This window comes from Zootoca vivipara, chromosome 7, assembly GCF_965207765.1.
Source record: "Zootoca vivipara chromosome 7, rZooViv2.hap1.1, whole genome shotgun sequence".
Classification (NCBI taxonomy): domain Eukaryota; kingdom Metazoa; phylum Chordata; class Lepidosauria; order Squamata; family Lacertidae; genus Zootoca; species Zootoca vivipara.
The window spans coordinates 87287933-87311779 of record NC_142590.1 but is presented as its reverse complement, the minus strand read 5'-3'; the positions used below and the strand labels follow the sequence as shown (position 1 = coordinate 87311779).

Genomic DNA, 23847 nt, shown 5'->3' with positions numbered 1-23847 from the left:
GAGTCAAAATGGTGTCAGTCAGGCCTGTCCTCCTGTGCTGCCCCAGACATGTTTCTGTACATTCATGTGCATGTTTTATGAACAATTATTATATATATATATGACCTTAAAATTCTTATAACAATGGTTAGGGCAATTTCTATGCATAACACTTTCTAAAGGGAGAACTGGATACCTTTTAATACATGTGTGTAGCTAGATTCCAGTTGAGTCTGTTGTGGCAGGCCTTCATAAGCTTCTGGACAAAAATAACTGATTAATACCTAATAATAGGATTGAAGCAGTCCATTTTTCTGGGGGTACACAGGGGTATACATACCCCTAAACATTTTGTGAATCTAAGTTTGGCCTCATTGAGGGGCAGTATTTCAATATGAGTAGGAAAACGAGAATACCGCTTCACATTTTTTAAAGAAAAAAAACCACTGAAGAGTCTAATCTTCTGTTCCATGCAATCATATACTTGTTTATCTGAGAATAAGTTCCATCGAACTACTGTATCGTAGTCAAGTATAAGATTGTGCTATAAAAATGCAATTGTTTGCATGCAGTGTTAGAAATTAACCATGTGCGTTTTGCGTCTAGTGCGGGTCCAATTGTGACCATGCAGAGATCTTTGGGTGCCAGGTTATTACTGGGGGAAAGCAAAATGTCACTTAGAGAAGGATCCTTGAAACTTGATTAATTTTATTCTGGATTGTTTTACTTGATGTTTTAATGGGTTGTAAACCACTTTGAGATTTCCTTTTTTAAAATATAAAGTGTTATAGAAATGAAATGAATAATAATAATAATAACCCCCATCGGGGGCAGGGGGTGGCGCCTAAACAATCCATTGTGGTGACTGCAATTTTGGTGTAAGGTGCCATTTGACAATTAGCTTATATACAGTGGAACCTCGGTTTACGAACACCTCGGTTTACGAATTTTCGGTTTACGAACGCCGTGGACCCATCTGGAACGGATTAATTCACTTTCCATTACTTTCAATGGGAAAGTTCGCTTCAGTTTATGAACGCTTCAGTTTATGAGCAGACTTCCGGAACCAATTACACCCATGTTTTTACTACTGCATGCTTTACTCAAGTGACTTTAGAATCTTTTTACAGTATATGTTACCTTTTTAACTTCTGAAGCTGACTTTACTATACTTCGTAATACTAAACTGTGTGTAGTCTGCTGTGGTAATGGAATGGAAAGCTTAAATTTAATTTTTGTTTTGTGCTTACTTATTTTTAAGGATAGTAAAAGTCTAATGTTTACTTTCTTTAAACTTTCCCAATAAGATGCCTAACCTTGAATTTGGAAAAGTGTGGAATTCAGTTCAGGTCATTAATTCCTGTTGACAGAACTCCTATTCTGAGAAGTTCATATTTTCCTTGTGTGTAATTTCCTTTGTCCTTTATGGTTCCTTCTGGAGCAGAAGATATTTTTCCACCTTGCTGTCCTTGGCATCATATGATAACCCTACCATGGTGACATAGTAGGTCATTATGAACTTCATAACAATGCAGGTTTCATACAGTGGTACCTTGACATTTGAATGCCACGCGTTGCTGTGGCTCAGCCTGTTAAATGGAACCCCAGGGTCCCCCTTCAGACTCCACTCACCTTCAGAGTCCCTCTTCATTTTGTTTGAGATATTCCCCCCCTCCTTCCCCCAGCCCCCGGTTCATCCCTGTGAGTGTCCCCATCCTGTCCCGACCTATGAGTTATTCCCCCCTCTCCCCATTTCCCGGCACATCCCTGTGAGCAGCCCCACCCCCTCCCTGCACTCCCCCTTCTCTCCCCACCCCTCTGCTCATCTCTGTGACTTCCCAGTCCCCCCTCCCTGTGTGTCCCCCCTGGTGGCGGTGGCGGCGTATCCAGGCCTGTATGTCAGGTATTCGCTGTTGGGGAGGGAACGGTGGGGCGTGGTCCGCTTTTCTGCACAGTGTCGGCGTGGCGTGGTCTGTCTGTGATGGTTGGACGTGGGGGGCTAGGGGCAGGATCCCGGCGCCTGGCCTTTGTGGTGGTTATAGCATGTCGGTTGGTGATGTCACGATCTCAGCTTGGCCTTGGAGACGGAGCTTCTGGCTTCTATTTCCCAGCATGTACTTTCGTCTGAGTTGTAAGTTCTGAAAAATAGGGTTTTTGGCGTTTTATGTGGCCCAGATGCGACATCTGTCTACGCAAACTGTATATGGTCTCTTGCATATTCACTTGGGACGTTGTGTCAAACTTTGAATGCAATCGGTCAAACGGTTTCGGAGAAAATGGAGACACATCCACATGGCCAGTTTACATTTATATATATATTTGTGCACATTACTTAACTTTATTTATTGATATATGATTACTCATGATGGCTTTGGGTCTTGGTCTCAGATTGTGCTCAGGGTTGCAATTCAGCCGAAGTGAAGAGAAAAATGTTCTATGTAGAGGTTGTTAGGCTACATCTGTTTTCTTGGCATTCTCAAGCTGTTAATTCTTAGTACAACCTCTGGATATATTTTTTGTATATTTTAGCTGTATTGTTTTATTGTATTGCCCTTATTTTTGTAAACTGCCTCATAATAATTCTGGTGAAAGGCAGTACCAGTATATAAGTTATTTTAAATAAAAGTATTCGTATTTTTTGAACTAGCTTACAAGTATATGTTTTCAGGTGGAATTAATCCTTGGTATTACATATCTTTCTAGGGGCATTGGAATAAATATACTCCTTTGGCTGCCTTGAGGTTTGGTTAGAAGAGTTCTATAGTGATGTATAGGGATTTAAAATATTTTCCAGTTTAGGCCAATAGTTGTGTAATGTAAAATTTAAGCATTGGGTGTGCTAATTGTAAATTGTTGGTTCAGCTCTCACAGTTGAACCACCACACAAAAAGCATTGGCTGCTGAAGCCTCTAAATTAGGGCTGGGGAACATGTGGCCTCCCAGATTGCTGGATTACATCTCCTATCATTCCTGACTATTGGCCATTCTGCCTGGGGGTAATGGGAGTTGAAGTCCAATAACACATGAAGGGCCTGCATTAAAGAAATCAACTTGAGCAACAGGACGTCTAGTTAACTCTTCTCACCCAAGAGTTACCGGTAGCTGTATGCCCCCAAAAAATCTGCTTTGGAGGATTTCTTAATCCTCCGCAGCAGATTTGTGGGACTGTAGGAAGAAAGAGATGAAGGAATGTGTGTGAGCAGTAAAAAGTAGCTCTGAGAGCTAGAAGGTGAGATGATTTTTGCAGCTGGTTTGAAAATAGGATCTCTGACAGAGTCATCAATCTCAGATGCATTGGATGACCAAATTATCCAGCCAGCAGATGCCATGGAGCCACAAAATAAAATTTTAAAATGGTAGAACCTGGGGAATTTTTTTTAAAAATCCGAAGTACCCAATTCCAGTGTACCACTCTTTCGTTTATTGCTTTCTCTCCCCTCCAGTCTCCAAATTGCCAGCTCTCCCATGGTTGGCTTGAATAATCCCTGCAGTGCCAAACTTAACTACATTAGTCAACTTCTAATAAGCCATTGCTTGCTCTCCAGAAAACTTTCCTCAGCCAAAATAACTGTCCTCTGCCCCCATTTTGGTAGAAGCGGCGCGCGCGTGCGCAAAATGGCGCTGCCCATTGCGTTCGGTTTACGAACTATTCGGGTTACGAACTGCGATCCGTAACGGATCGCGTTCGTAACCCGAGGTATTACTGTAAAGGGCTTATCAGGTGATTACAGAAAGAAACACCACTGTAATCATTGAACCCAGAGAGACTTTATGGGCTTTGTGTTTTCTCAGCACAACTAAACTAGAACCCCAATAATGAGAGAATTTACTTTAAGTAAATTTGATTCAGTGACACTTACCTACGAGTAGTCAGCTTAGTTTTAGCGTTTAAGTACACACTAAGAGATTTAAGTTTGGGCTGGAGCAATTGGAAGTAGAATTATGTTGGAGGAAAGCAATAAAATCACAGGAGAGTTAATGTTTGAGTTAATAGTACATACTGTCAAGTCTGAAATAGCTTGGGAGACAAAAGATAAAATGAGGGAGGTATCACTGAAAACCTTCCTCCCTGTTCTGCTGACAGATTTTTTTTGGTCAGTGGATGTTTCCCTTGTGTTAGGGAATTTTATAGGGGGGGGCACCCAAACGAGGCTTCATTTGGGAATCAAGATTGGCACTAATGCCCTCAAGGGGACCCCATTTGATCCTACAACACCACTCTAGTATCGCACCAACACGAACCCCCTCAAGATCAAGCCCTGAGTAATAAAGGCTCCCTTTCCTACCCTTTCTCTGTTGCCTGAGACTCTATGTAACCATATTTCTTTATGAATGAATACAGTGTATCTTTATTTCTAAATGAAACCCCCTTTTTCTACTATGGCCAAGGGCTCTCAGGGATGCAGGGAACAGCCATAATCCCTTAAGCAAGAGGTCAGGTAGCCAGGGTGGTGCTCCTCTGCATATCCATAATCCATTCAGGTACCATCTCCTGCCATTCCCAACCCTCCGAAGCCAGAGGCAATACTCACACCTGGACCCATTGTTTTTCCCCACCAGGTACTCAAGGATCCCCTCCCAGATACTTACTGGTACTTGCTTAACAATGTCCTGGGACATCGTGCATTGTTACCGTATGCTAATCCTGCTTACCTCCTGTTTACCTGTATGCTAATGCCCCTTGCACCTTCCCCTTTTCTGACGTTTTACCCTGTCACAAGTGATGTATGTATGATGCTTTCGATGTGCATTATGGGATGGTGGTGGGAAGTTTTAAAAGTTCTTGCAGCCCTGTTCACGGTGTTCAGTCTGGCATTGAACCTGCTGCGCAGTAATAAACCTTGCTGTTTGCTCCGGATCGTGGCTGGACTCCTTCCTTTTATACTCCGCAACGACCACAGGCCCTTGCCTGATGAGCTGGGTGGCTGAGCATTCTCGCACCCAGAATTTTGCCCTAACACCTTGAATACTACTCAAAGTGCTAGATTTTAGGCTTCTGTTACCTGATTGGGCCTCGTGCTGGTAGAACCCATCCTGCAACCTTAGGGAGAAGGGTGGGTAATTAATAACAACACTTTGGGGGCGAAGCAAATAATTATTTCTCAAAATCCACAGCAGATTTCTGCAGCCACCACAAAGGCAGTAGATATGGAAGAACAAAAGCAGGAATAAGATATGTGTAAAGAATGCACATTGTTCTCATCAATAGGCTAAACATTGCCACAAATTATAGTTAGATGGGAAGGCCTGGAAAAAACCCCAGAAAAATTGGGGAAAACCAAGTTTCTCCCCATTCCCCCCCAAAGCGTTTTCCCCCCTGGAAAAATAGGGGGGGGGGAGTGTCTGGAATATTCAAACTACAGTGGTACCTCAGTTTAAGTATACAATTGGTTCTGGAAGTCTGTACTTAACTTGAAGCATACTTAACCTGAAGCGAACTTTCCCATTGAAAGTAATGGAAAGTGGATTAATCCGTTCCAGACGGGTCCGCGGAGTACTTAAACTGAAAGTACTCCTTTCCCCTCAAATAATTCCAGAGATTAAAGTACCTTAAAACACTAATTTTTAATTTAGTGTTTAAACTTGCTATCCTGTTTATATGAGTGGAATCTGAATATAACTTTATTATAGGAAATCAAAGAAGTGTCACAATTCACTGGCAAAGGCCTACTGTACTTACTTTGCCAAACCTGTGTTAGGCATTACCAATATAGGCCATCATAAAACATCCATGTATATAAATTTAAAATATATACAAATAAACAGCCATGTAAAAATATGTAATAATGAGGATTTTCATTGGAGTTTCTTCCTGCCATTCATCGCTGTAAGAGATACTTTTGATAAAAACTAAGCCACCCATGCAGGTTACTTCCAGGTTAATGTCAGACAAATAGAATTTGATATTTGCATTATGCCGTTACGTTAGACAACCCGAAAAGCAGGATAGTGCTTACTCGCGTAGCTGGTTGTACAAAGGCCTACTCCGCCATTTTAATGAAATACTTGCAAATTATACATGGGTTTGTTCAGCTCAGAGTGCTTGGTGAAAGCGACCTTCCAGATGGATTGTGCTAAGTGTGGACAATGTTTTCTCTGATCTTGAACATTCACAAAAATGTCTCATTTTGCCTATTTAGCCAATTATTTCTTTAGCTTACTGAAAGGATATTTGTGTTGCCTTTGAGGAATTACATGTATGCAAAACAACCAACCCAAAAACTGCAAATGAAATGGACTAGAATAAAATAGCAAGTGTAGTATGATATGTACGGTATGTTCCTTTGCATTTCCACTAGCATGTTGGCTGTTGTCAAAATGATACATGAGGATATAGGGAAAAATAAGTTAATTTAAATCAATAGGGTGGTATAATTTCGTCTCAAAATGCTTGCTAGCATGCTGGTTGTGATTAAAAGTACTTACATAGTTTAGCAGCAATGTCCTAGGGAGGTGACACCTTGAACAAAATATGCACTGAAAGTTTTGCAAACAACAACAACAACCCAATTAAAGCAGTATACTAGGTGCACCCTTCATATATTGAACTAAAGTGTATGGAAGTGTATGAACAAAATAATTGAACTGGCTTTTTGACAGGATATTGGAGGATCAGCTGCAAAATTTATAGGAATTGCATAAGCTGCAGGATTCATGCACAAATGAACTGTAGGAAGGAACAGCAACTTGCTTTGTGCTATGTTTTTCTGTTTACAACCTAGGTTTCCCTTTGTAAAGTGTACACATTCTGTGTACAGGTCACTGGCCTTTATATATTGCTGTGATGTAGATGGCAGATGGCAGTAGTTAGTATGAGAATGGTACTGCAGCATAGTGCGAAATTGTGTACAAGAGCCATCTTATTTTTTTTGTATCTTCCACTTATTTGATTGTATAAATCCTAGATATAATCCCTGCCAGCCTTCAGTTAGAGAATGTTCATGTTAGAGTCAGTCCCTGTCTAAGATGTTGGAGACAAGAGTTTATTGTGGTTTTCTGCCAGTCAGATGTAGCAGAACTGAGTTGGCTTACTGATGTCACTCTGTATGAGGTGGATGCTGATAGTTCCATGTTTCATAAGGGTTATTGGGAAATTAATATCTAGGCCAAATTTTCTTTCTGGAATTGTTGAATGTCACTGTGAACTAAGGATGTTTTCAGCAGTTGACTCTATCCATAGCCTGCAGCTTTGGTCAAAAGACATCTGCCGCAGCTTTGCACAGTTCTGGCTCTTAGCCGCCTTTGGCAGCAGTCTGCAGCATTCCATCATACCCGGGTGTAACTATCTCTATTGTTTTGGCAACATCTGTTTTCTCTGGAGTACTCCACTAGAGTAACAAAGAGTTAAGGAAGTGTGTGTGTGTGAGGGAGGGTGATGTTGGAGGCCAGGACTATAGATTGTGGTGGTAGAGCCCTCTTGACTGGGAGCTTTGAGCATTACAAAAGACATAGCAAGTTGCAGAATTTGTCGTTGCTTTATTTTGCTCACCACCTCCCTTCTTCTGAAGCATTAGTACATACAGAAACAGGGTTCTGTGATATACCCCATTAACAGGCTAATCATGTGAACCCACCGTTGTACCAAGTACCATTTGTGGAAAGTTTTGGTTTTTGCTTTTAGCTCAGCTTTTTCTCCGTTAGATTTTTGAGTACATTGTACTGTAATCATGACAGCTGCTTTTGGAAGGGTTCCACTAGCGTTATTCTATTAGCATGTTACAAGAAGCAGAATGTCATTGTAAACGCCGCTAAAGTCTGTATAGGTTGTTGATAGGAGGAACAAAATAAATAACCTTATATGTGGAATTTGTGGACTGACTACTCACCATTCATGCACATTTCAGCGTGCAAAAAAATAGCAATCCTTTGTCAGAGCAGCATCTGACTAAGCTGAGAGATAAACCCTGCTTGTGCACGGCCAAATTGGCAAGCCCTTGCCATACTTTCTTACAGAAGCACATACTCTCTTTCCCCCTTCAACTTCTAAGATGGAGGCATGGCAGGTTGGCTGAGTAGTATCCCCCTGCCCCCCACATCCATCTTTGATGTGGACAGAGTGGAGGGAGTGGTGGTATGTAGACTGCTTCTTGCCTCATCTAGCTTCGAGCTGGAGTGGGCATGTTGACTTGGCTCTGTGCAAGCTGCATGCTCCAGAAAGCCTTGTTTAGGGTGAGCTCTCTGCTGTGTGTATAGGCCCTGCTGAACACCGACACATATTTTTATATGGCTTTGTGTATAGTTTTATATATTGTAGTAATAGAGTTTTATACACTAGGGAAATTCATTATTCATGAGACATAAAAACATTACAGGCATTTCTGATACATTTTTTGTGACATCCTTAGAGAAACTCCTTGAAGTATGGTGGATCATTGGTGATGTCTGTCCTATTGTAATGTCCAGGAGAGGATGTTATAATAGCTTACATAATGAAATATTGGATTAAAATGCTTTGATTGCTCATTTCTGCCCCCTCTTAAATTAGGCTTTTTTTGTTAAATAGAATAGCTCTTGATGATCAATGGTTTTTCCTATGTATGGTACTCTGTGAAAAGATTTTAAGAAGTGATGAACACCTCTTTGCAGCTATTCCTACTATTGTACTTTCTCTTCCACCAGTCTTGCTAGAATGTATTTTTACTTTGTTTACATAGGGTCTACCTTTTACTTTCCACCTCCATGCATTATATTTATTTAAATTCTCATAAGCATTTTTAGCTATTTCCTAACAATGAAAATTTTGAAATGTTTGTTGATCTTTGGGTTACACTGTTGGTGAAATGGGGAGAGAGATATAATGTAAAAGATCAGATCGGCTGTGGACACATTCAGCTAATTGTGAAAAGGTTGACAACTTAAGAGTCTTTATCTTCAGAGATCCACTGCTCAGTTTTGTTGGTGAAAATAATATACAGCAACAGCAAAGGAATGAAGACTGCGTAACTCGGCTGTTTATTTTCATGTTTTTTCTTTTAACTGTGCTGTTCCAAGATCTTGGCTAGAATGAAAAGATTGATGTATTTCAAATAAGCTGCTAACTGGGATGACAAAGTCTGGTTATGTTATTATAATAGCGACAATGAAGAAATAACGCTTTTGAGTGGCTATGGAAAAGAGAAATCAAATACAGTACTTGGTATTCCATGTGATTTTGGTTGTGAAATAGACATCTATACAGTACACAAATGCTGTGTTGGTAATTCCCACAAGTCATACTAAGTGAAAACTAACATCTCATTGCTTAATATAGTTTTATAGCTGTGATGGCTCTTGTAATATGTTGAAATACCTGGTTTACTTCTGTGAGTGTTTTTTTGTTGCAAACCACAAAAAGCAATAAGGTTGTGAAGATGTTAGGGTGTTTGTCTTTATGTTGTGAAGCTGAGCTAGAGCAGAATCCTATTTGGTAGGTTTCTAATTATGTGCTGTAAATGAGTCATTTTATTTTGTTAATACTGTGCATGATTATAATTATACAGTACTATAACAATGAGATGTTTTGGTGGTGGCAACATCTAGTTTGTAGACACTATTAGGTTGATTGATAGGATTCTCCTTTCTTCCTTTCTACATAGATTGATTTAATGGTCATGATGCACAGTCTAGTGTTTCTGTCACATTACTTTCAAGTTAACAACCAGATGTTAACAGGTCATATTGCTAATAGTTGTGGCACTGTTGAAACTGAGGGATGCTTCAGATGCAGATTGGCGGATATGAGATGGATTCTGCTAACAGATAAAATTCTGTTAGACATGTGGAATCTTTTAAGCTATTTCTTCTAAGAAATACTCATTTCTTAAATAACCTTAAAACAAAATCAACATATAATACAAATGTTCTAAACCCTACAATGTATTTTTTAATTCTATTCCATTGCCATTTATAAAACTGTGTGTGTGTGTGTTGCCTGATTTTTTAATCCAAAAAAGAGCTTTGGCAGAGTAAGCAGATGTTACAGCTGATAAGTATGTTTATTATAATTCCTACTGGCATGGATTGTGAGTCATCATATGTGCTAGGATCCAGGGAGTCTCATCCTGTACTCAGATGGGTGACTGCTAAGCCATACTGTGTGATCTTGTACTCTATATTATCTCACTCTCTGAGCTCACAGCAGTGTCTTGTTTCCCAAATTTATGTTAGGAAAACACGTTTGGTCCAACTAACATAAACTCTTGCTTTTGAAAAGTTCTGAACAATTAAGTTTTCCAGTAAGCGATCCTAAAGTAGTTGCATATGTACGGAGATAAACAAAAATAATTATTCACATATTTCGCCATCCCTAGTCTCAATGCATATATTTCATTTATTGAATTTATATCCCACCCTTCCTCTCACATAAAAAAAACACTATTCCAGTACAAATGTAGATATATTTCTGTGATCAAAGGTTCTGAAATATATTGCAACCCAACACATTAGTGTTATAAAAACCTTGGAATCTATCAGAATACTGATAGCATAGTAAGGAAGGAAATTGTATTTATGTTTAGGAAAAATGGCTGTTTTAAATGGAAAGCCACGAGAATCAGTAAGGTCACATTGGTATTCCTAAGAAGAAGAAGAATTTATTTATACTCCGCCTATCTGGCTGGGTTTCCCCAGCCACTCTGGGCGGCTTCCAACAGAAAAATAAAATAAAATAATCGATTAAACATTAAAAGCCTCCCTAAATGATTTAGATCAGTCATTTTAAATCACCCTTGTTTGTCAGCTGCTGTGGAGGGGCTGAGCTGGGAAGGGCAATGTGAGTTGGCCAGGGCTGCTACTCCATTTCTGGTTCTTCTGCCGCAGCTTGCTCTTAGTGACCCCTTCGCATTATGGATTTACTGATTAATAACATCTAGTATTGCAGACATTACAATCTCCAGTGCTGGTTTTAAAACTTAAAATAATCCCATCCCCATTTGATGTAATTGGTTAATAGTTACTTGAAGCTTGCAAATCCTAACACCATAGACAATGTATATGCAGGTCAGTATCCAACATGCCAGATGGGGAAATTACTCGTTTGTTAGAGCAAGAGTTCGGGAATCTCTTTAGAGCAGGGGTCAGCAACCTTTTTTTAACCGGGGCCAGTCCACCATCCCTCAGACCATATGGTGGGCCAGACTATATTTTTTTGGGGGGGGAGGTGAATGAATTCCTGTGCCTCACAAATAACCCAGAGATGCATTTTAAATAAAAGGACACATTCTACTCATGTTAAAATGCCAGGCAGGCACCACAAATAACCCAGAGATGCATTTTAAATAAAAGGACACATTCTACTCATGTAAAAACACGCCGATTCCCAGACCGCCTGTGGGCTGGATTGAGAAGACGATTGGGCCACATCCGGCCCACGGGCCTTAGGTTGCCTACCCCTGCTTTAGAGTGTAGCTCCATTTTGACTGTGGCTCCACCAGAACTTTAGGGATTTTCAGAAGCTGCATTCAGAAAAGGCAAATGGCTTTACATGCAAGTGTGTGCACGGATTGCGCACAAATCTACACAAAACTTAGGTTGCTAACTGTTACTTGATAATGTTAGAAGAAAGAAATAGAAAATATTTTCAAGTTAGTGAACAGTTTCTACCAGATGATTAGAAGCAGACTGGAGATGTGACTGAAACCTGAATGATTGATTATATGTAGGTTTCCTTAAGCATGCAGTGTATCATTGGAGCCTGGAATAGGATCCTCCTGCTTTGGCATTTAAAAGTTAACATCTGTAGGCAGGCCTAGCAGTGCTGGAATTGAAGCCTGTCTTTTGTTAAGAGTTCTGCTGTGGCATAAATACTGTAACACCCATCCCAATTTCCAAGTGGTGAGAGACTTCAAGTGGTTATCCTGGGTTTGATTTCCTTAGGATAAAAGTCACTGGAGTCTGTAGTGTCTCCATGTTGTGTGAATTTAATTTACACACATATACAACCAGAGCAATAAGTTTGAAGGGCTTACAGCATTGAGTCCCATCAGATCTTGCTCTTCCATTGGATTTCTAGGGAGGGTCCTGAAAGCCATAGCGTTGGTTTAATCACAAAAAGCAAGTCAGGGCTCTGTGTCTTCCCAGCTCCAGTGGACACGAGGCAAAAGCTAGACCCTGACTTCTTATTCTCTTATTCTTCTACTGCTATGGTGCCTTGATCTCCAGCCTGATGAGGCATGAAGACCTACCTCCTCCTTCTGGAAACAACACTAGCTAGTTGTTTCTATGACAATACATCTGTACTTTAACTATTCTTTAGACATAAAAATGGATGACTTGGTCAGCCCCATTAACTTGACAAAGACATCATCCAGCCCAATCACCGATCATGTGACAGCACTTATTTTCACTCTAATGACACCTTTGTGCTTGTGTCCACCCTCGTGTGTGTGTGTGTGTGTGTGTGTGTGTGTGTGTGTATGTGTGTATGTGCCCTTGCAAAATCAGTAAACCTTACTGCTGATAAGTCAGTGAGGTTTATATTTCACAGAGACAGTTCCCCCCTCCTCTGTAGATTGTACCATGAGTGGCTGAACTTTTAGCTACCCTGCATTGATTAATAACACCCACAATCAGAACAAGGAATACAAGGTTTATGTTCACATAACTCAGATATGATTTCAGAACAAAATGCTACTCAAGCATTGCTGCTTTGATTATATACATTTTGAATGAAACATAGATTCACTATATTAGATACAGTTTTGCCCATTCATTGTTTAGATTATTACAAATTGGTAGCTATGTACACAAAATAGATCTCTGCCCCAAAATATGGTTAGACAGTACAGTAGTACAAATATACTATATATATTCTCCTTTGTAATATGTTAACTACTTGGTGGTAGAGTTTTGCCCATATTGCAAATCATTGTTTTTGTCAATCCAGAACAATTGACTGTCGGTCTCTTGTCTACAGTTTCAGAGATGGGATTATTAACTCTACAAGTGAGTTTAGTTATTTTTTAAAGTTACCAATATTTAAAACTAAAACCTGTCTAATTGGCATGTTACGTTTAATAAATTTTCTGGGCTTGATTCACTGACACAATAAATTGGGTGCCTGTATGTACAGTATTGCAAATGGGTTCTGCAGGCCTCTTACCCATTTTTTCCAGCAATGCAGGTGCAAGCAATGTGAAGGGGTATTGCAGGGGATAGAAAACCTGTGCATATCCGTCCTCCCTTTGCATCCAGTCTTTAGACTCTTCCTCATGAGAGTTACAGATGTTATTAGAGTGAGTAACTTAATGGCACCTGGAGAAAGTGCTGGATTGGGATACTGCTGACATTTATATAAGAGCATAAGAATGTAGTTCCACATTCTGTTAGATGCCTATGGGAAGCCCATAGGCAGGACACAAATCATAGAATTGTAGAGGTGTGTGTGTGTGTGTGTGTGTGTATTCTTATTCGCATTATTATCATATAATTGTAGAATTGGAAGGGACCCTAGGGTTATCCAGTCCAGCCCCCTCAAAGCATCCATGGCAGATGGCCAGCCAATCTCCACTTAAAAACCTGCAAGGAAGGAGAGTCCACCACCTTCTGAGGTAGTCGTTCCACTGTCAGATTGCTCTTAGCATCATAAAGTTCTTTCTGGCGTTTAGTCTAGTCGGAATCTCCGTTCTTGTAACTTGAATCCATTTGTCTGAGTCCTACTGTCCAGAGCATGAAAAAACAAGCTCGCTCCATCTTCCATATTTGAAGACGGCTATCATCTCTCCTCTCAGCCTTTTCTTTTCCAGGCTAACCATACCAACTTCCTCATAAGGCTTAGTTTCCAGACCCTTGATCATCTTGGTGTGCACGTTCCAGCTTGCCAATATGCTTCTTAAATTGTGATGCCCAGAATAGGACAATAAACTCAGTAGCGCTCTCCTGCTTTTGTTTCTCAGTAACTGATATTCAGATTTCTGCTGCCTCTAATCCTGGAAGTACCTTATCCTCCATGAATTTGTCTAATTACCTTTTGAAAGCTGTTTATAAATAGACCTGTTCCCTGCAGCGCTTTTTGTATGCTGCCCATGCTCTTGGTTTGGGGGAGTTTGAGAAAAGGGGTCCTCTGAAGTCTTGTGGGAGTCATCTACATGCGGTAGCTGACCCTTGCTCAGCCAGCTTGAGCTTATTGTGTTTAACATATAATATTATCCCCTTGCTCCAGGGTAGAGTAAAATTGCAATGTATTCTCCAATGCAGTGGACAATTTCCAGCAGAAGGAAGTGAACAAATTGTATGCCAACTGCTCTTTATGCTAAAGTAATGTCTAATTACTTTTTTTCCAAATTAAACACATTAGGGGTTTAGTGTATAATATGTGTTTTTTGCATAATGGCCAATTATTCTGTCATCTAACTGATGGGATATGACTTTTAGTATTATTAAAGTATAAGCTGATGATTAGGCTTTTAGTTTTGCTTTAGAATTAAAGAGATACTTTTATTTTTTAAAAAAAATTGAACAAGAAATGATTAGCCAACTTTTCCCCTCTTCCTTCTGGCAGATCTTTTAAAATTGCATGATGTGTGATGAGTTGGAGATTCTTAACAGGGAGATTGGGAGGTTATTACAAAGCAGCATCGTGGAAGGAAGCTCTTTAAACTCAGAATCTCTTCAGCCGTCAAGCTCTGATTCCTCGGATGTAGCCACTGCTTCAAGCAGTGAAACACAAGGCAGTTTAGTAAAGGTATCAAATACCTTATTGTTGTTACAGGGCTCACATGATAACTTGTCCTGTCATAGTAGACTTTATTTGCATAGTATTTATAAAGCCATCCAGGATATATGTTGGCCTGCATTATCTGTAAATCGTGTTGAATTATAATGTTGCTTAAAGGTTGACACAGTTCAAGGAGGAATACTTATGCCCTGTTTATTTGAGAAAGATACATTTCAAAAGGCTATGCCAGGCATCCCCAAACTCTGGCCCTCCAGATGTTTTGGCCTACAACTCCCATGATCCCTAGCTAACAGGACCAGTTGTTGGGGAAGATGGGAATTGTAGTCCAAAACATCTGGAGGGCTGAAGTTTGGGGATGCCTGGGCTATGCTAACATAATTTCCCCTGAGGTAACCAAATAATAAGCCCTGTCTTAAAATGCAGTTTTAGGGAAGAATTATCCTTTTGCGTATGGCAAAATATCTGAGAACATAAATAAATGGAGAGAATAAAATTGCATTAGATTTTTCTATAGCATTTTTTGTGTGGTTGTTGGATCCTAGTTTTGTCTGAAGGTGGTACTTTTAACAGCTTTGGCCATATTTAATTCAACCCCCCCAATCTCTCTTTTTTTCTTCTGCGCTGAACAAATGGTATTGACAAAGTATTTAAAGTGCTGCCCCTTTAAATGAGATGGGGTAGAATTTTCAAGCTTTTGATTTCTGGTGGTTGGGATTTGTCGGTTGGGCAAATCCCTGTATGGGTTAGTGATGGAGAGAGAGAGAACTGGCAGCAGAAGCTCTAGAAAGAAAAACTCAAAAGTAAGAAATTGAAACAAGGGGATGTTTTAATACTGAAGATCATTTCAAAAACCTTAACATGCAACTTGTTCTTCAAATCATCCCCTAAGCAGGAATACCCATATTTTATAGTAGGATGAAGATTTTTCTTTTGCAAGTATTCATTCTATGACTTCACAATAATTTGAAGCTATAAATTACCTTAGTACTCTTTGATTTATAAAAAATACCTGTGCCCAATTCCATTCCTGTAAAATACTGATAGAGGCAAAACTTTGAAAGTTGTGGTCAAGTGTAGCATTCACAAATGGGTTTTGTCCTGTATATAATGTAATGAAATTATCCCCTTTAAAAATAAGTTGGTGCAAGTTCTAATAATTTAGTTAGTGTGAGCAGGATCTCAAACGGGTAAGAAGTGGTAATGCAAGTGAACAATGATCTAAATACATTTTTTGTAACAGGCAGCCAAACCAAGTGCAGCATTGCTGGTTTCGGAGTCAACAGGATGGCATCAAGATGAACTTTGTGCTTCTGACTTCCCCAGAACAGCCTGCACTGTAGGGCTTATGCTGAGTGACTTGCTTCTGCCCTCCAGTGATTCTTCCTTTGGTTTAAGTCAAGAGGGAGAAAAAAAACTGGCATCCTCTAATGCTATGTCAGGTAAAAGCATTTAGAGGATATTGGAGCCTATTCTATTTCATCTGCTTTTTCTGGAAATTGGGATCCACCTTATTTCATAACCTTTATTTACTATTCAAAGTAAACTTATATATTAAGATCTTAATTATATACTGTGTTCTGTTGTATTGCAGTCTCTTCAGAATTCTATTGTAGTGTATTTTTCTGTGTAGAAGACAATTTTGTTTGCTAAAAAAAAGACAAAAATTAAGGAGAGTCTTATACATGGATGGAGAATACAGAGGGATTAAACTGTCCCTCCTGGGTGCCTGGCTTGGGCGATCTCCCCCAAAAGCTCAGCTTTGGGCGATCTTGGGTGTTGGTGGGGCATGCCCTGCTGCTGCTCGCACATCCCCCCCCCCGCGCTGCCCCAGACGCCAGTGGGGGTGCTACACCATTGCCAGTGCTTTGAATATTGAATAAAATATCAAAGTGTTCTGTTTGATTTGATTTCTTAATTTTGGGTTCAAAAAAAATAGGAGTCATCTTATACATGGGGAAATCTTATACATGGAAAAATACAATAATTGTGAAAGCAAGTCCTTCTAGCTCTGTCCACATTGCTGTGTGACATTGTGTCAGATAACATGTTTGTGGAGTTTTGCGGCTCAAAGCTGGAGGCTTTGTTGATAATTAGGCAGGGGACAGTTGTCTGAAGAAATTCAGTTCTGAAAAGATGGGAGTCCAACTTGAGTAGGCTTGCTGTAAACAGAATAAATTATGGAAAGAGTGCTATGGCACACCCAGTACAAAGATTGTGTAGGGGTGTTGGACTCATTTCCCTGCTGTTCCATAGGACAAAAAGCATGGACCCCAATCCAGAAGATTTTTCCAGTATCTTGTGAACGAGTCTTGCCTAGATTCAGTATCTCAGGAAGTCCTTTAATGGAATGTGCTGTCTCTAATATTGTACTAATATTGTATGGGATGACTGGTGAAAATTGACAAGGTCCCAGTGGGCATGGAAAATGTAGGAAGGCAGACTTATAGACCAGTTTGTGATCTACAGAACATGCTTCTTATTCAGGCACCATTCTTGGATTATGAGCAGTCACTGGAGTGGGAGCCCATAGTGCCGCTGATGTGTATGGTAACAGTGGCTCTATTCAGAGTAGCATAACTGAAGTTATAGGTAAAAGGGACACTGGAAGCTATATGCTTGGTGTCTGTGTGCAGGCAATGTGCACTAAGCCAGAATCTCTGGGGTGGGCAGGGGAGCAACTGGAAGTACCTTGTATTATGCTGCAGCACACCTAGAGTACTGCTAGATTTGTTTCTGGCAGACAGCGATTGTGGAGTTGGGAAGAAGGGAAGTGTGGGAACATGTTTCAGCAAGTGCATGCTTTAATTGTATAACCTATTCCCTTCAAGCTATAATTAATGTAACAGACAACATACTTTGGATTCCACACATGCTAAAATAAACACAATAGGGTAGGAAGCGGCCTTATGCAGAGTCAGGCTGTTGGCGCATCTAGCTTGGTATTGTCGATATTGACTGGTAGGAGCTGTCCACAGTTTCAGACAGAAGCATTTCCCAGCTCTACCTTGAAGATTGACCCTTTAGACAATATGTGTGCTATGTTCAAAATACTGTATGCTATAACTGTAGGGCCATTACAAAACTAGTGATGTTCTGCTTTTTTAAGTCATCAGCTGTCTAAATCCCTTCGCGACTCTTTCCAGGCCTCACCCCTCAGTGGCCCTGCTTCACACCCAGAGTGTTTATGCCTAGCTGCAATGTGTCCTCTAGCTGCTTGCCTGGATGGATAATAGAGGGTGTGTGTATGTGTCTATAGAAAGTAGTCTACTCCAAAAACAAACCTACATTAGTTGCTGTACCCACTATTTGTCTCTGTGATCCTCAGAAGGGAATGTTGCTTCAGGCTGAAAAAGGTGCCCCATCCCAATCTAAATATTTTAATGAAATAGCTAATTTGCTTTTCCATGTTTATCAGTTTGAAAGTAAATCAGTGTTAAAAACCTTTTGTGTCTGTTCTTTTTCAGGGGTGACATTTGGGAATAGTGTTATCACTGGTATGGAAGAAGAGAATCTGGAATCTCTGGCACTGGATTCTGAATCTAATATGGAAACCCGTTCTCTTGGTAAATTATTTTGTCTAACCTGAATAACGGTTTCTAATTATCTGACAAAGTGTGCATGCACACGAAAGCTCATACCAAAATAAAAACTTAGTTGGTCTTTAAGGTGCTACTGAAGGAATTTTTTTATTTGGTTTCTAATTGTAATTGCTTCCAATTCTGATTATTAGGCTGTGAGTGCTATTGCTTATGTAGCCAAAACTGCACCACCCATTCACAAGAGATATATATTGGAAGGTTTGGTGGTGACCCCCAAGCTTCTCAGAAGTACAAAACTATTTTTAAACAAAATAAGTAACAGGGAACAGCCCAGTGAGGACTTAGCATGAACACTGGTCACAGAATGCTGATTGCTGGGGAAAGGCAAATGAAATAGCTGGAACCTCAAACACCTGACACTGAAACCTTTTGTTAACGGTTCCAATTGCCTATATAGTGGCACCTTGATTCTCAAGCTTAATCCGTTCTGGGAGTCCATTTGACTCCCAAAACCATTCAAAAACCAAGGTGCAGCTTCTGATTGGCTGCAGGAGCTTCCTGCACTCAAGTGGAAGTCACATTGGATGTTCGGCTTCCAAAAAACATTCACAAACTGGAACACCTACTTTGCAGCATTCAAAAGCCAATTTGTTTGGGAGCCAAGCCATTTGAGTACCAAGGTACCACTGTAATAATACTGATCAGAGTCTGCATTGATTTGTAATGGAAGATAATAGTTTTAATAGTTATTGGTCTCTGACTTAATTCTTTATTATATATAGATAGAAGATAGATGTAAACTGCTTTGATATTTTTATAATAATAGCGGTATATAGATATTTTTGTAAATAAATAAGTAAAACTTTTCAGTTACTTCATTCTCATATGCTGCTACAGGACACGTCTTGGTCTTTCGTTATAGGTCAGCATTCCCCAACTTGATGTATTCCAATGTGTTAGGCTGCAGTTCTCATCATACTATCCAGGGCTGGTGGGAGTTATAACCTAAAGCATTTGTAGGTTACCAGGTTGGGGAAGATGGATCCAAGCCAATAGACAAGTGGCTAGTTGCACTTGTGAATTCATAGCCCTGATCAGACTTTTATATAATAGGCTGAGTAATACGATGTCCATTCATCTTGGTCATAGTCTCCACCTACCCATTGCCAGGATAGGTAGCTGCCATATTGGTAAGCTGACAGTCCTTCGTTGATTAAGCATGAAAGGGAAGAGGTGTGGAAAAACAAGGTGTAATGGACAGAGAAACTTAACACTATGCCCTGTTTCTACTATAACTTTGCATTCTGTTTAGTTGGAATTTCAAGAGGAAGTATGTTTTTGCTCAAAAGTTCAAAAATGAAACATACACAGGAAGAAGTGTAAAACATGTTACTGTTTATGGGAAGGAAATTTTAAAATCCATGTTTAAAATATGCAATCCTTTGTATCATTTCTCTTCAACATCAGCTTTGGATGACAAAAGTGAGCAAAGCAATGACGATGAACAAAAAACAATTAAACCCACAAGTAAGGAGTTCAAGAAAACTTGGGGGTTTCGGAGAACGACAATTGCAAAGCGTGAAGGTTTAGGGGATGCTGAAATGGACATCACCGAACAGCCATCTCCACAGCAGCAAAGTCTGGCTCTTAGGCGTAGTGGGCGACAGCCCAAACGCACTGAACGGGTAGAAGAATTTCTTACAACTGTAAGGCGCAGAGGAAGAAAGAATCTTCCCACAGCTCTTGAGGACTTGAGTGAGCCAGCATCCTGCCATGTTACAGACATTGAAACTGCTTCTGAAGGCAGTGTAGAAAGCATGTCAGATGTAAAAGGCATGTCTCAGAAGTGTCACTCAAAGGGCATTAAGGGCCAGCCAGCTGGGAAAGGGAGAACCACTAAAGAACATGACTATGAGGAAAGGGAGGATGATACATCTGACAGTGATAGTGATGGGTTAACACTGAAAGAGCTACAGAACCGTCTGAGAAAGAAATGTGTCGAGCAGAAACCTACAGAACTAACTCTGAAAGAGTTACAGAATCGTCTCAGGAAAAAACATCAAGAACAAAATCCTACAGAGACAGTTGATGTTCAAGCAGGCAACCAAATTAAGCCCGAAATTGCTGTAAAGCAAGAACCAGAAAGTATAGGCAATACCAAGGCTGGAGATCAAGGAACAATTCCCAAAGAAATGACTGAAGCAGTTCAGGTTAAGAAAGAAGTAAGATCTCCTGCACATACTGGGGATGAACCTGAAGAATCCAAAAAGAGCAAATCAGAGTCTGAAGTTTATGATCCTAGTACTCTGTACTGTATCTGTCAGCAGCCTCACAACAACAGGTATTACCTATTTACTTATTTATTTCATAAAATTTATACACCGCTTGATTGTAAAAAAAACCCTCAAAGCGGTTTACAAAAGATAAATTAGTAAAATCAAGAAAAATTCATGGCCATATACAGAAGTTAAAATAGTTTTTCAAAAACTTTTTTTTCCACAATAGCTTCTAAAATAGCTACAGTGGTACCTCTGGTTATGAACTTAATTCGTTCCAGAGCTCCATTCTTAACCTGAAACCATTATTAACCTAAGGTACCACTTTAGCTAATGGGGCCTCCTGCTGCCGCTGCACCGCCAGCACGTGATTTCTGTTCTCATCCTGAGGTAAAGTTCTTAACCCGAGATACTACTTCCGGGTTAGCGGAGTCTGTAACCCGAAGTGTTTGTAGCCCGAGGTGTTTGTAACCCGAGGTACCACTGTATAGTAGTCGGATAAAATCTTTATTCAGGAAGTTGGGTTCTTACAGAAGCTTGAGAGTTGAAGTGTTGATGTGTACTCATTGATTAAACATAAAATAGACAATTTTGAAATTTCTGCTCTAAGAGACCGTCTATTATGTACAAGTACTTTTTATAAAGGTTTGAAAGTTTTGTACAGTTTTGAGCAGGCATCCCCAAAATGCGGCCCTCCAGATGTTTTGGCCTACAACACCCATGATCCCTACCTAAGAGGACCAATGGTCAGGGATGATGGGAATTGTAGTCCAAAGCATCTGGAGGGCCAAAGTTTGGGAATGCCTGGTTTTGAGGGATAGAGGGGTAGTTGTTGAATACAGTTGAGAGAGCATGCATATGGAACTTTCAAACAACAATTTAATTTTGTGTTGCTATGAATGCACAATTTAAATGCATCTGCTGTGCTACCACATGGCCCTTCACATACATCTACCACTATTGTTCAGTCCCAGTAGTCTGAGGTACAGAAGTTCTAATTTAGGGTGGAAGCGTTCATATGGTTTAATCTGTCAAGAGGGAAGTAGTACTCTGAATTTTCAGGAAGGGAAAATGCAGTTTTGGGAAGGTTTGTTAGAGGATCATGGAATTGTAGAGTTGGAAGGGACCCCGGGAGTCATGTGGTCCAACCCCCTGCGGTGCAGGAATCTCAGATAAAGCAACCATTACAGATAACCATCCAACCTCTGCTTAAAAATCTCCAAGGAAGGAGAGTCCACAACCTCCCGAGGGAGTCTGAACAGCTCTTAACATCAGAAAGCTTTTCCATAAGTTTAGTCAGAATCTCCTTTCTTGTAACTTGAAGCCATTGTTGTTCCTGAGTAGTCTGTAGGAATGCAAAGGTGACAAAGAAAGACAATTGTATATGGGTTTGGCAAAGCAGTGGGAGTCATATGTAGGGGTGAAGGTGGTGTTAAATTGCAGCATTTACTGAGATATTTGGGCATTTAATTATGTAAAGAAAAGAGTTAAATGGGATAATGAAATAAGCTTTTGTCTGATTTCATATACAGTGGTACCTCGACAACCAAACGATTTGACTTCCGAAGGTTTCGACTTCCAAAGTCGACAACCACGGAAGTATTTTCCCCGTGCGCGCGGTCGACGCCTGCGCAAAGCGGTGCGCACGGTCGGCGCATGAGCAGAAGCGCGAAATCGCGCTTCACACATGTGCAGAAGCAGCGCTTCGACATCCGAAGACTTCGACTTACGAAGACGGCAGCGGAACGGATCGTCTTCGTAAGTCGAGGTACCACTGTAGATGTGGGATATTTTTTATTTACTGTTGTGGTGGTGATATAACTAAACTTATTGGCTGTATTTGATTGTAATCAGACAGATTTTGTAAAACTGAAGTATTTCACATTTTTGCCAACCCTTTCCTTTTTTAGGTTTATGATTTGTTGTGATAGATGTGAGGAATGGTTTCATGGGAACTGCGTAGGGATTTCAGAGGCTCGTGGACGACTCTTGGAAAGGAACGGGGAGGACTATATCTGCCCAAATTGCACCATTCTGCAGGTGCATGATGAGACAGTTATGGACGCAGACCAACAACAAACCATGTTGGGACAGGTAACAGGTGATGGCACAGAGCTTACAAGCATAGGAACTGTTGAGCAAAAGTCCATTGAAGACCAAGGAATCAAGGGACGGATTGAAAAGGCTGCAAATCCCAGTGGAAAGAAAAAGCTCAAAATATTTCAACCAGTGAGTATTTAATTTGTAGTGGCATGAGGCTAAGTGTCTAGTGCAACTGTTCTGGTTCAGAATTGAAGTGAAAGAAAAAGTCACCCTAGGTATAATTAATTTTTTATTTTTAGTACGGTGTGTTAGTTATCATATTAAGCAAATACACTACTTAGGTAATTCATTATACTTAGTGCATCAGAATACTAATATATTTTAGAAGAGGAAATAGGCGAAGTATTGCTCATTCTTAGCTACCTTGGTTGCATCTGCATGCTGTTCTGTCATCCTATCTTAGTTCTCTCTTGCTATAGGGCTATAATTTGATGTTTGTTTAAATGTTACCAAGTTTCTTAGACATTACATTAACAAAATGCTTTCTCTTTTTGCTCTATTTCCTATCCCCTAAGTATCTCCTTCCATAATTGTCCTATTTATCCTGTGTATACTAAAAAGGAAAGGTGGGGTGAGGGAGCAACATATTCATATGGAATAGTCATAGTAGGCACACCCTGCTGCATAAATATCCATTTAAGATATGGATGAGCTATCCATAACCATAATTTCTTTTTGTATTGTGCTTCAGTTATTTTAAGAATAGGGAACAGATTATTATGAAAGCCTCTGTTCATTTCTGAATCTCAGAAGTTGCTAATTGCTTCCTAGGTTTCTATATCAGGGATAGGAAGTCTTTGACCCTGCAAATGTTAGTCTACAATTCCCATCATCCCTAACTATTGGTCATTTTGGCTAGGTTTGATGGAAGTTGGAGTCCAAGAACATTTGGAGGATCAAGCTCCCCACCTATCATGGCTATATGTGATTTCAATTTCTGTTGTTAATTTTGGTGTAGAGTTTATTAGATGTTACTAGAGAGTCCTGGCATTTTTATTGGAATGTGCCATAATCTAAATCCTTTTGCAATTGGTCTTCCCTGAAAAGTCCCAAATCTACTTTCACTTTATAAAATAAAATTTATAAAAATAATCAGCATAACTGTTGGGAGATGAATTATTAAAGCAGATCCTTCCTCCACACATTTGATGATAAACCAGATTCTGGAGGCACATTATTATAGTAGACAAATTATGCAAATTTCACTTAATCTTATACTATATGTGATATATAACTCCATGAGTAAAACTTACCATGAACTAATAAGGAATTTGCTAATCCCTAGTTTCTAGTAAAG

The 23847-nt window shown here is 39.9% G+C and overlaps 1 protein-coding gene across 6 annotated transcripts in view; it reads left to right on the top strand.

The window, feature by feature from the left end:
• The window catches only part of DIDO1 (death inducer-obliterator 1), a 71079-nt gene that overhangs the window by 2015 nt on the left and 45217 nt on the right, over positions 1–23847 (top strand). For 2 of the 6 annotated variants that reach the window (XM_035121387.3, XM_035121386.3), the window contains exons 2-6: positions 14456–14638; positions 15873–16071; positions 18097–18195; positions 19639–20512; positions 22358–22676. In XM_035121387.3, coding sequence (XP_034977278.3) covers positions 14471–14638; positions 15873–16071; positions 18097–18195; positions 19639–20512; positions 22358–22676 — 1659 coding nt within the window. In that variant the 5' untranslated portion in view covers positions 14456–14470. The remainder of the gene's footprint in view (positions 1–14455; positions 14639–15872; positions 16072–18096; positions 18196–19638; positions 20513–22357; positions 22677–23847) is intronic. The other 4 variants (XM_088674723.1, XM_035121389.3, XM_035121388.3 and 1 more) reach the window with 3 other exon arrangements.